This window comes from Abramis brama (assembly GCF_963993115.1).
Source record: "Abramis brama genome assembly, chromosome: 2".
Taxonomy (NCBI): domain Eukaryota; kingdom Metazoa; phylum Chordata; class Actinopteri; order Cypriniformes; family Leuciscidae; genus Abramis; species Abramis brama.
The window spans coordinates 23,102,432-23,115,491 of record NC_139964.1 but is presented as its reverse complement, the minus strand read 5'-3'; the positions used below and the strand labels follow the sequence as shown (position 1 = coordinate 23,115,491).

General features: G+C 33.8%; 1 protein-coding gene and 1 long non-coding RNA gene across 2 annotated transcripts; one reads left to right on the top strand and one right to left on the bottom strand.

The window, feature by feature from the left end:
• Window positions 1-905: 905 nt before the first annotated feature.
• Window positions 906-3,449, bottom strand: LOC311074838. Its single transcript, XR_014604373.1, has 3 exons — window positions 3,121-3,449; window positions 2,584-3,007; window positions 906-1,361 (listed from the first exon to the last, which is right to left on the bottom strand). It is a non-coding gene; the product is annotated as an uncharacterized lncRNA (long non-coding RNA).
• LOC311074830 (uncharacterized protein) lies at window positions 1,263-4,994 on the top strand. Its single transcript, XM_084101733.1, has 4 exons — window positions 1,263-1,373; window positions 2,591-3,028; window positions 3,443-3,661; window positions 4,541-4,994. Exons 2-4 carry the CDS (start codon window positions 2,591-2,593, stop codon window positions 4,760-4,762), a joined length of 879 nt encoding a protein of 292 aa, XP_083957859.1. The 5' UTR covers window positions 1,263-1,373; the 3' UTR covers window positions 4,763-4,994.
• The last annotated feature ends 8,066 nt before the right edge of the window (window positions 4,995-13,060 follow it).

Here is a 13,060-nt window from a genome sequence, read left to right as displayed (position 1 = left end):
CTCATTATTATGCAGCATTCAACAGTCTAATTGGCCAGCCGTTATTCGTTTAAATACTAAAACCTTATACCCTTATAATCAAGTTTAATTAGTCAAATTACATTTAATAGGGGTTTATTTTAAATATAAAATATTAGAATAAATAAAAATAATTAGGAGTTAAAAATATTTATAAAAACGCGCGTGCACATAGAACATGAGATGCCGGCTGCAGCCAGAGTCCATTAAAAGCCTCGCACAGCCTTTTATTTTAAATAACATTAATTACAAGTTAAAAAATATTCATTACAACAAAATAAATTACAAGTTAAAAATATTAATAAAAACGACACAGAATTTTTTGCGACCCTTTAAAGCCACTGGGCATAACAAATGGGGGCTCGTAAAACACAAAGGTTTAATAGGCCTATTAATAAAATAGGCAACAACTAGACATGTTAGAATTCAGCAAAAGGGTAATAGGAAATCCATGTAGATCGGTTTTAAATTAATTAGAAGTCAGCAAAAAGGGTAATAGGAAATCCATGAAGATCGGTTTTAATCATTCGTAATTAAATTAATACAAAAATTGCAAATTTAATACAAATTAGTTTTAACAAAAATCATTACAAGTTAAAAATATTTATTACAATAAATAAAAATAACTAGCCTACCAGTTAAACATGTATATCAAAACCATCAAAACGCGCCGCAACACACACAGACCGCGCAGGAGATGCGCTCACCCAGAGTCCATTAAAAGTGCACAGCCACAATGGGGGCTCATCCGTAATAAAAAACGAAAATGTTTAATTAGGAAACAATTAGACAAGTTAGAAGTCAGCAAAAAGGGTAATAGGAAAACCGTGTAGATCGGTTTTAATCATCCGTAATTTAATAAAAAAGAAAAAGAATTGGAGGCAAAACAGATTTAACAGGGATTTATTTTAAATAAATGTCATTACAAGAATAATAATAATAATAATATTTATTACAATAAATAATAATTAATCAATTTAAAAATATGAATAGCAATAAAATTAATTAAGTTCAAAATATTAATCAAAGTGTGCACTCCTGTGCACAGACACACACACAGAGCAGATGCTCGCAACCAGAGTCTGTTAAAAGCTGTGCAATTCCTTTTATTTTAAATAAATTAATTTCAAGTTACAAATATTCATTACAATACCGGTACATACAATTAATTACAAATTAATTACAAAAATAATTACAGGTTAAAAAAAATATTTATCAAAACGCGCCCGCGCTCTCACAGACCGCGCAGGAGATGCGCGCACCCAAAGTCCGTTAAAAGGTCGTACCATCACAGTCCACTTCATTGCGCAGGAGGACTCCGGAGACCGCACACACAAAACCAACTACAGATAGAGGTGAGATGGAAATATATAGAATGTATGATTGTTGAGTTAATTTCACAATAAATTATATTAAATTATTTTTAAATATTAAGACATTACAATAATGTAAGTTTTAACGTTACACTGATAGGAAAGTCTCTGACAGGGAAATATGTTAACGTTACCCTGATAGGACAGTCTCTGCCAGGGGATATGTGTTTTATTTCAATAGTGCTACTGTATTAACATTTCAAAAAGAAACAATAACAAACAAACAAAAAAACATTTTTCAGGTTAAAAAAGAAATCCATGCACTGTCAGAATCTTTACTTCACAATAAATTTTATCAATGACTTTTAAATAAGAATTTATTTATTTATTAATGTTATTTATTTACTTATTCATTTAAAATCATTGATAAATTGTTTTGTGGAGTAAAGATTTACCTCAAAAAATGAAAAACTGTCCTGTCAGACAGTGAGAAAAAGTTCTCTGACCAGACTTTTCTCTTTTTTATTTACTTCAAACAGAGAATTACTCTCTTTTTTTTACTTCATACTTTACATATTACATAAATAAATACATTTTTGTTAAGTATGAAGTAAAAAATTATAATAATTCTCTCAGTTTGAAGTAAAAAGAGAGGAATCCTGTCAGAGAGATTTTTTCACTGCCTGAGAGGACAGTTTATTTTTTTCGGTAAATCTTCACTTCACAATACATTTTATTAATGACTTTCAAATAAGAATTTATTTATTTATTAATGTTATTTATTTACTTATTCATTGAAAGTCATTGATAAAATGTTTTGTGAAGTAAAGATTTACCTCAAAAAATGAAACACTGTCCTGTCAGACAGTGAGAAAAAGTCCTCTGACAGTACAATAACTTTTGGAACTTGGAAATGTTTTGTTGTTGTTGTTTTCTTGCACTTGTGTAGTATTTACATGTATTTTATAAGGGTTTTCACTACATTAAGGTGTTATAATGAGTATATTGAAGTAAATTAAGCTGCATGTAAATTCTGGGTGATAGTTGAGAGCTCGAGTTGCCATGGCAACTCTGGCATGAAGATGCCCAGGGTTGCCACGGCAACTCAAGCTCTCAACTGTCACCCAGAATTTACATGCAGCTTAATTCATTTAAATTGTGGGTGACAGTTGAGAGCTTGAGTTGTGAATTTTTTTTAATAGATAATCTTTATTACAAGTATTCTTAAGTATTTTGTGTACTTTTCTCTTACCCTTTAGATGGCAACACAGAGCCCATACAGCCGGCCAGCACCCATCCGCTGCAAATGCATTAGTACAAGAAAAACATGCAGAGCAGTTTCATTTTCAGCTGTTGGGAAAAAAATTCAAATAGAATCACTTAAGGCGAGATCAAGTAGCGCCTTAAGCGATGGGAAAACCGTATATATTTCTTCAAACAACAATGAGAGACCCGATTTCGAAGAGGGGGTGACATACTTTTTAAAAAACATAACAATTGGCAACCGGTATGGGCGACAAAATTTATATTTCGGCCGGGGATCCACCAAATTCAGGGCAGCACCACTCCTTATCAGCGAGGAACAGGAAAAGGCTGCCAAAGACGCCCTATATCCTCCATCAGTCCAAGTCACAGGAGAGGAAGAGGACCTCTTTTCCCGGGGAGACTTTCTAAGTCTTCAAGGGCAGGTGGAAAAAGTGAGTTATTTAAATGCCATTACTGAATATCTTCTGCATTCCTCTGATGCTTACATGAATATGAAAATAAAGTATAAGGTTTATTTACTCACCCTCATGAAGTTGAAAACATAAAAGCAAATGACATATTAATATATTTTTAAAGGCATCACAGCAAAGTTTGAGATTCCATTAATGTGACAACATTAATCAAGATAACTGAGAATCTTTACAAAAAGGTTTAATTTTTCCATTGGCTAGAAACAATATTAAATTAGTAAAAAAATAATAATACAAAAATACAGCTGAACCATAAAAATAATACTCACACAACCATCTAGACAACTCAGCCACGGTCCCAAAGCTGAATGAGGGTAATTTGACCTGAATTACTTACCCCTAACACAACAGAACTATTGGGCTATTGTTCTGCAGATACAAGCGCTGAGGATGGCAGAGGTGCAGGGAAGCCCGGTGCCCGTTCTGGATCTGTCCCTTAGATGTGGCCAGAAGCTCCTGGACATTTCACTGTGGAGGGAGGAAGCCTTGAGTGAGCTCTACCTCGGAGATGAGGTAGAGCTCACACATCTCAAGGTGTTCGTATGGGACAGCGGAAATGGGAAGATGAATTCTTCGAACTACACCACTGTGAAGGTACACAATACAAAACACATTAGCTGCTTCTCTAGAACTGGGGATACACAATATTGGGTTTTTTGCCAATATCCAACATTTAAAAAAAAAAAATTTGCCAATAGTCAATGCTGTTATACATCTCTCTTTTTTTATATATATTAATTTACAAGTGTTATGTTTCAGAGTCAGACCATTAAGTCAAATCAGACTTGTGACTTTATGACATCAATTAGAGCTTAATTAATTCTTAAACATGCATACTGTAACTTAATGTTACTTATAGTCTAACAAGAACAGCACCCCTAAATAAAGCACTAGGACCCAGGGGAAGCTCTTGCTGGATCACACACCTGTTAAAGGAGAAGTTCACTTTTAAAATGAAAATTCTGTCATCATATACTCACCCTCATGATGTTTCAAACCTGTATGAATTTCTTTCTTCTGATGAACAGAAAAGAAGATATTTAGAAGATTATCAGTAACCAGACAGTTTGACTTCCCATTGACTTCCATAGTAGGAAAAAAAATACTATGGAAGTCAATGGGACCCAAAAACTGTCTGGTTACTGATAATCTTCTAAATATCTTCCTTTCTGTTCAGCAGAAGAAATACATACAGGTTTGAAACAACATGAGGGTGAGTATGATGACAGAATTTTCATTTTAAAAGTGAACTTCTCCTTTAAGCACCCAATAAAAAATTGATCAACCTATTCTTATAATTGTAGCATTAACCATTCTCATTGCTGGTTACATGGTTGCTATAATTTTCCTATAGCAATATGTCATTTTTCTAGTATAGGGTGCAATATCACTGATGTATAGCATTTAATTAATACATTGTGCTTTTAAGGAGATCTAAACCTGAATGTAAATTGTATTTTTGTTAACATCCAGACCGTTGAGAGGAAGGAGGAGACAGCTGAGGTGCAGGTGGTAGGGGTCTCAGAGGAAGACGGCAACCTTACACTGCTATGTGAGGACTTTACCGAGTTCGCTGTCCCAGCTGACCTCTACCATGGCAGTGTGGAGGATCTCATTGACAAGCTGCCGGTGCACCTAAAAATAAACCACATAAAAAAACGTGTAATATCAGTTAATTTCATGGATGAAGAGTAAAATCAATTTAATCAGTGTTAGTTTGTTTAGTTTATTCATTTTTTGTTCAACTTATTAGTTAAATCAGTTTTTATTAAATAGTAGTAGTTCAGTTAGTAGTTCAGTTAGTTTTCATTAGATGTATTAGTTCAGTAGTATGTTAATAAGTTAGTTTAGTAATAATAAGTTAGTTTAGTGTTTATTTGAAAGTGTTTTTGTTTTTATCGTGTTTGTTTCATTTTTAACTTTTGTAAATGTTTGTTTCGTCATGTTTTAAATTTTATAAACTATTTTGTGTTCAAAAAGTTGTTTGTGTGATATTTTTTAAACATATGCTTTTATAAATTACCTCAATAATTAGTCATGTCCAGCTGTGGAGCACATGCTAGCTTTAGCACTAACATCCTCAGCCTTTCACAAAAGAGGAAACAAAAGCCCTTGTTTATGTTCTTTATATTTTCCATAATCAACATTTATATAATATATATGCATTTTATTTTTCTCTTACCCTCAGGATAGAAACAATACATTAACACTGTGTTAACGTCCTTCGCTGTGACTAATTTTCCAGATACAGTATTGAGAGTGAGGAGTTGTCGTCACGGTATAGAGCCCCTCCCCTCGATCCCGACGATCCGCCATGTTGGCAGGATTCCAGCGGCAAAACATGATTGTTTACGTGTGTTGTTAACTCGGTAGTAGAGGAGGTTTTCGCAATTCCGCACTGTTTTACCATGCCTGGAAGTAAAAACTGCTCCAGTGTTTGTCACAAGAAGCCAAGCGCCGGCCGACATTAGGCATCTCAATAGCAAGTACGCAAAGTTCGGACTTCAATGCCAAGTCCAGCTCAGACTCCCGAGGACGCGCGTCACTCAGCTCGCTCTGCTACTCCGGTTATCTCTGTATGTACATTTTAGGCAACAATAAAACGAAATATGTTATAAAACACTACACTTCCTCTTTTCGTTTTCATTTAAATAAATCTTAAACATTACACCAATGTGGTTCAGGCAACGCGTATTATTATATTCACTACATGTAACGTTAGCATATTTATAACAAAACATTTTGTAAAAATTGTTACATTTAAATGGTTCTTTTCGTTTAAATTTAAAAAATATTAAACTTATTAATATGGTTCAGGCAACATATTATGTGCATTTGTACTCTGAACATCACTGTAACAAAATCAAATAAAAAAAAATACAAAACTAAACCCTGTCTCTTTTTGTTAAATTTCAGTTTTATCAATAATAGCCATTATAAAAGTAGCCTATAAGTAAAAAGTACAAGAAGCTATACAATAAGAAATAAAGCAAACAATTCAGGCAAACATACAAAGTCAGTGCTCTAACGTTACAAAATGGTATAGTTAAATAGCCTAAATATAAAGTTACGAAATTTCACTTAGCCCTCAGTTTGGCCAGGGAACAAGATTCACAAGACCAAAGATCGCCCGTTAGGGTCAACACAAGACGAATTATATCTCATGTTATATCTTCTCCAAATAGCCGCTGTTTTGCGCTTGGTGTGAGCTTGTTCCCGTAAGGTCCCTTTTCTTTTGCCTTATCTTTTTGCATTGCTTTACTTTCTTCCTTTTCTTTTTCGTATTCGTATATCAGTCTCTGTCCCGCCGAAATAATAAATAGCCTAATAATAATAGCCTAATAAATGCGCAAAAATTAAAGAGCTCCGGAATGTTTAGTCGCGCTTCTGTGAAGTTCTGAAGGCGTTGCCCCTGGCAACCGATAGCGTCTCCTACCATCATGGCCTACCGGCTCAGACCCCGCCCAAATCAACGCAAGTCGGCACGTGACTCCTCACTCATACACAAATATAAAACTTAACACAATAGCTGAGATTATATATACGTTCATGCATTCAAAAGCACAATGCCGTTTGTCAATTTTTGGTTAAAATCGACATTTCTTAAAAGACAGATAATGACTGAATTTTAATCTGGTGATACATTACTAATTTGAAGTAGTTTGAAGTTAAAAGTAGTTAGAAGTTTAAAGTAGTTAGAAATTTGAAGTAGTTTGAATTTCAATGACTCACTCAATAAAAGTGAATTGCTGCCACCTAGTGGCAGTTTTAATTTCACATTTAAAGTATAGTTTAAATTATTTAAAAACTGAATTTTTCGACGTTGTGTTTTTAAAACAAAGCATTATTAATGAATTATTAATAGCTATCAATTAGGTCATTATTACTATCTAACTGAAAAAACATTCCGATTATTGCTCTGGATATTGTAATAATGAATACAGTCGATTAAAACAATATTAAACGTTTTTTTTGTGAGAGGGAAATTTCATTCTTGTATGACAAGAACAATACCAGACATTGTTATTTTAGTAGCATGACAAAACAAAATAATTATTAATTCATATCTTACTTGCATATTACTTTTCCATGAGCGAATTGACGGTAACCAGTCGGAGTGTGTCTGACTGACTGACTGACTGGTTGAGGTGCAGCACTGGTCGTGAACGCGGCAAAAATTCCCGCGAATCCAAACTTTTTTTTCTTCATCGATAACTAATCTAAACTCATCTGATTGGGCATTGCATCATTAGATCAACAGAGTCGTGTGTGATTGGTTGTAATGCTCAACGCTGGGAAAAAAAAGTATAATAAAAAGTAATCTTGCGTGAGCATCTATAACGGTTACTGTAATGGCGCAACACATTTAATTTATTTTTACATTTCACTTAAAGAGTGACAATCGTAATAGATTACAAGATTTACTGTGTGGGGGGAATGTTTTACCCCCTTGTAGAATATGCATTTTGTCTATCTATCTATCTATCTATCTATCTATCTATCTATCTATCTATCTATCTATCTATCTATCTATCTATCTATCTATCTATCTATCTATCTATCTATCTAATTCATAGACTTATGAACTCTTAAACTCATAAATTAATAAACTCTGAACTCTTAAACTCATTTATACTTATGAACTCTAAACTCATTTAAACTTATAAACTCTAAACTCAAAAACTTGTACACTTATAAACTCATAAATATAAACTCTAAATTCATAAACTCTGAGTAAACTTCAAACTACTTAGCAACACCATAGCAACCACCCAGAACACTCTAGCAACTGCTTTACTCATTTAAACTAATTTAAACTTCAAACTATTTAAACTTTAAACTATTTAAACTTCAAATGATTTTAAACTTTTAAACTTTAAACTAATTTAAACTTTAAACTACTTTAAACTTTTTCAAACTTTATGGTCCAAACTTTCTCAAGCCAACTTAAAGTTTGTCTCGACGAACTTTTTAATCTAGTTCATCTTTGACGTCTGTCTGTTATTCAGATATTTTTGTTTAATAAAGAATTGTTGTAAATGTTACTCATTTTAAATGGATAACTTTTAAGGAATTAATTTGATTAATTATTACTCAATTCTAATTTGTTACATTTAATTAATAATATTGCTTGTAACCTGTTGCCACAATTTTTTTTGAGTAGATATAGTGTATTCCTTTTGAGCGAGCGGAGCGGAATATTCAGAAATGCGCTCTCCGCTCACAAGCTCTGATCGGAACAAAGCATGACAAATTCAAACTCTTTCATTTTCTCTGTAGCTTGAACACTCAGTGCATTAGGCATAAGAGCTTTAGTTAATGCTGTCCATTGATGCCCATTTTATTTCACGTTTTTAAGTACAATATTATGTCAAGAGTCAAACTGTCCAACTAAAGCAAACACTGAACATTTTCAATAAAACATTGACATCTAAACCTCTGTTAATTCTCACAAATAACTTCTGCTGAGATTTATTGTCTTCTTTTATTTCCAGTTTATTTCAGGCTGTTATAGTTCTGTGTTTCTTTTTCTGAGAAACATTGATTCAATGCTATTACCGTTACCGTACCATTTTTGGATGACATTTAAAAAAGCTAAACTCTGCAGAGCTGTGGCCCTCCAGGACCGAGTTTGCCCATCCCTGGGTTAGAGTAACACTGAAGCAGTGTTGCAGTAACTGAGATAATTAAGTGATGATTGATTATTAGTGATGAATACCTGCTGTTAACAAGCAGAATCTCTCTGTAGTGTGGATTTTGCTATGTGAGTGTTGTCAGCATAAAGATGAAAAGTTTCTTTAAAAAATCTATCTCACTGGACAACATTTATAATGAAAATAAAATCATAGCAAGAACTGATCCCTGGGGTACACCACATATGTTTGTTCAAAAAAGAAAATAACCATTTTAAAATAGCGCCCTGTAGTCCAACACAACTCTCCAAGAACATTGTGCTTGACCAAGTCAAAAGAGCTTAAATCTAAAAGCAACAAAACTGGAAATGTTTTCGCTATTAAAAAAAAAAAAAAAAAAAAAAATCAGAAATAACATGTAGCCTACTTTATCACAACCAGCTATTAATTACAAAACTGCAAAAACTGGTAGATTGATAGTTTCATTTAAAGCATTAAATTCTCATTTAAGCATGTAAAGAGAGACTCACCTGATCTGAGTTTCTTCATCCATCTAGACTGACTACACATAAATATGTGTGTCAGAAGATTATATCGCAGTTTTCTGTTCATCTAAAGAGGAAACAAACATATTTTGTCAACCCTTCCTGCTAAAATTCAAATTTACATTCAAATTTAGATGGAAAGCACACTGTTTACAAAAACATATGAAATTAATACAATGATCACATTTCTAAAAACATGGTACATTTGCTTTAAAGCAAATTTTAAAAAAGAAATCTATCCTTGTTATCATCTGAGGCCTTTATTCTCTTTATCCTTAGACCTTTATATCATCTTAGACCTTCATATTTGTCATTATGCATATTTTTGATAGTACAACATGAAGTTCTTGTTGTCACCCACATAGCAACATTGTGTCGGCCCAGATCCGGCCCACATCTGGCACACGTGGAAAGATGATCTGGCCCACATGCAGCATGGATCTACGGCACTTGAGTGGCCCACTCCTGTTTGCCAGATCTGGGCCACAAGCAGGCCATAGCAATGCCACATGTCAGCCAAGAGCAAAGAAATAAACCAGAACTGGACCTTATCTGAGCCACAAAGTCTGTGTATATTAAATATGAAGTCATCTCAGCCTTAATAAGCCTGTTAACAAGCAGAATCACTGAAGGAAAGAAGAGAACAGAAAAAGAGACGAGCAGAAACACAAGATCTATAACTGACTTCAGACACAGCCTTAGAGGAAATCAACTGAAGAGAAAAGAAGACATTAAATCTGTGAAGATCTCAGCAGAGGAGGATTAAACAACTCCACAAACAGCATTACCAGCTTCACTTATTACTAACCAGACTGACTTTATTTCTGTCAGACATCTACAGAAGCTTTTATTGAGAATTAACAGAGTTTAACTCTAATGTGTTTCATTTGAAGTCACCATAACAGTGATGAGTGCTTCCATTAGTTGGGCTCTTAACTCTTCTTATATCTTTTGTCTTCTTTGGCTGTTGTGACAGTGTGTTTATCAAACACATTTGCAGCAGCAAAGAAAGCTAAAGTGAAATGAGATCAGGTGATGATGGTTACCTGTTGATGGTTTTATAATCATCATGATATAACCTGTTTCACTGATGTCTTTGAAATCTAAAAATTATGTTGTTCAACTAATATATTCACATTACATACATCTGCATACATATGTAACATCTGCAGCGTGAGGTCCAGCAATATTATTACAATCAGTTAGCAGACTTTAACAAACATGAGCATGAAACATTACTGTTCGATGACAAACACAGACATCAATAATCAATGTATGAATCTCAACAATGGTGACAATCAAAAGTACCTTGCTGCAATGCATGCTGGGTACCATCATAGTACAAAACTCCCAGCATGCATTGCAACATGAATAAATTATGCAGCTGAATTGTCCTATAATTTTGTTTGATTCTAAATATTTGCTTTTATTTTTTTGCTGTTGTTTTTGTTGTGACATTTAGTAGCTTTTCAGTGATGTTCTGAATTATTCTGTTTATTTAAAAAAAAAATATTGTCACCATTGTTGAGATTCATGTGCTGATTTCTCATATCTCTGTGTGTCACCATTGCTTCATTTTTTGTGCTCATGTTTGTTAAAATCTTCTAACTGATTGTTATAATATTGCTAAATCTCACGCTGCAGTAACACAGGGTTTGTGATGAGAATATATTAATGGAACAAAACAATTGTTAGATTTCAAAGACATCAGTGAAAGGTTGGACATCAAGGTTATTTCATGATGAATATGAAATCATCAACTGGTAACCATCATCACCTGATCTCATTTCACTTTAGCTTTCTTTGCTGCTGCAAATGTGTTTGACAAACACACTGTCACAGTGGCCAAAAAAGACAAAAGATATAATAAGAGTTAAGAGCCCAACTAATGGAAGCACTCATCACTGTTATGGTGACTTCAAATGAAACACATTAGAGTTAAACTCTGTTAATTCTCAATAAGAGCTTCTGTAGACGTCTGACAGAAATAAAGTCAGTCTGGTTAGTAATAAGTGAAGCTGGTAATGCTGTTTGTGGAGTTGTTTAATCCTCCTCTGCTGAGATCTTCACAGATTTAATGTCTTCTTTTCTCTTCAGTTGATTTCCTCTAAGGCTGTGTCTGAAGTCAGTTGTAGTTCTTGTGTTTCTGTTTGTCTCTTTTTTCTGTTCTCTTCTTTCTTTCAGTGATTCTTTTTGTTAACTTATTAAGGCTGAGATGACTTCATATTTAATATACACAGACTTTGTGGCTCAGATAAGGTCCAGTTCTGGTTTATTTCTTTGCTCTTGGCTGACATGTGGCATTGCTATGGCCTGCTTGTGGCCCAGATCTGGCAAACAGGAGTGGGCCACTCAAGTGCCGTAGATCCATGCTGCATGTGGGCCAGATCATCTTTCCACGTGTGCCAGATGTGGGCCGGATCTGGGCCGACACAATGTTGCTATGTGGGCAGTGATCTGATTTTTAACATGAAGCACTTGGTGGCCAAAATTGAAAATCATACAGCTTTGGAAAAACAAAATGGTGAGTAAATTATAACAATTTTTATTTTGGAAATGTGTCACTTTAATGTGCCATTTGATAATGTTTTGAAAGCAGGAACCTTGAGAAGTAATCAGTGTTTCGACCCATCTCACTACTTTACATGTTGTATCAGTATCATTATGCAAATCTTAAAAGAGTCAACCCAAGTTTACCATATGTTAAACTTACAAAAATTATAAAAATGTGTGTAATATTATTTAACCATTTATTTGTTCAGATAAGTTGATTCAACAGGGGTAAAAAGGCAACAGATACACAAAAAAGCAACTAATTTTCATGATTTTTTCAGCATCTATAAACATTAGAAGTGAAAGAGGCAGATTCTGAAGAGATTCCTTTAAAAAGCTGCAATTTATAATATCTTGTGAATAGATTAACATGTCACATGTTTGTTATTAAAATTTTAATATTATTATCATGATGGATCTGTTATAAAAATTCTAATTGGTTTTTGAATAAAATCAATCCGATCATACTTCATATTTACTAGCAACTCAAAAATGCTGAAAAAAATCAAATGAAACATTCATAGATTTACTGATTAATATCAATAAGTATAAAAACAAAATCATCTACAATCTTCACACACTAAATATTTATGCACAATAATAGAGGTGATTAAAAGAAAACCAATTATAAGAGTCTCAAGTATAATATATCACACACGGGTCTAAAAAAGAAAGAAAGACCAATACAAGAATAAAAAGAAGAAACTAATAGTAAGAGATAATAGATCTTACGCTAAAAGTCTCTTACGCTACACGGCTAACCTGCTCCAGGTTTATGTTCTGGATTCAAGATCTCAGACTGAAATTTGACCAATAAGCTGTGAGCAAAGAAACATAGGTGATGTAACTAATTCCCAGCTTCCGTTCTCTGTTGCAATGGCTTCATCTTTTCTTCTGAATCCTGTGGACATCTCAACGCAAATTGTTAGACAAGCACTTCGTAGAGAAAGAATTTTTAGGAACAGACAAAATCCCCTTGACTCTCCTGATACTTACTTGTATGAAAGATACAGATTTTCCGCAGAAGGAATGTCTTATCTTTGCGAACTTCTTGAGCTGCACATAACAAATGTGATTCCTCCAATTCATGCACTTACTGTACCACAAATGACATGTATTGCGTTGCGTTTTTTTTTTTTTTTTTTTTTTTCGTTTTTCACATTGCGTTACGATCGCTGATGCAGAGAATCTAGGGAAAAACACGGTTTAACGAACCATTCGCAAGGCGATCCTCGCACTGCAGGGGTACATTAATAGCTTCA

Bases quoted from the DNA above. Each gene is read 5' to 3' on its own strand.
- LOC311074830 (XM_084101733.1), top strand. From the start codon at position 2,591: ATGGCAACACAGAGCCCATACAGCCGGCCAGCACCCATCCGCTGCAAA. The intron at 3,029-3,442 runs GTGAGTTATTTA...ATTGTTCTGCAG, and splicing joins TTCAAGGGCAGGTGGAAAAA to ATACAAGCGCTGAGGATGGC. The intron at 3,662-4,540 runs GTACACAATACA...GTTAACATCCAG, and splicing joins CGAACTACACCACTGTGAAG to ACCGTTGAGAGGAAGGAGGA.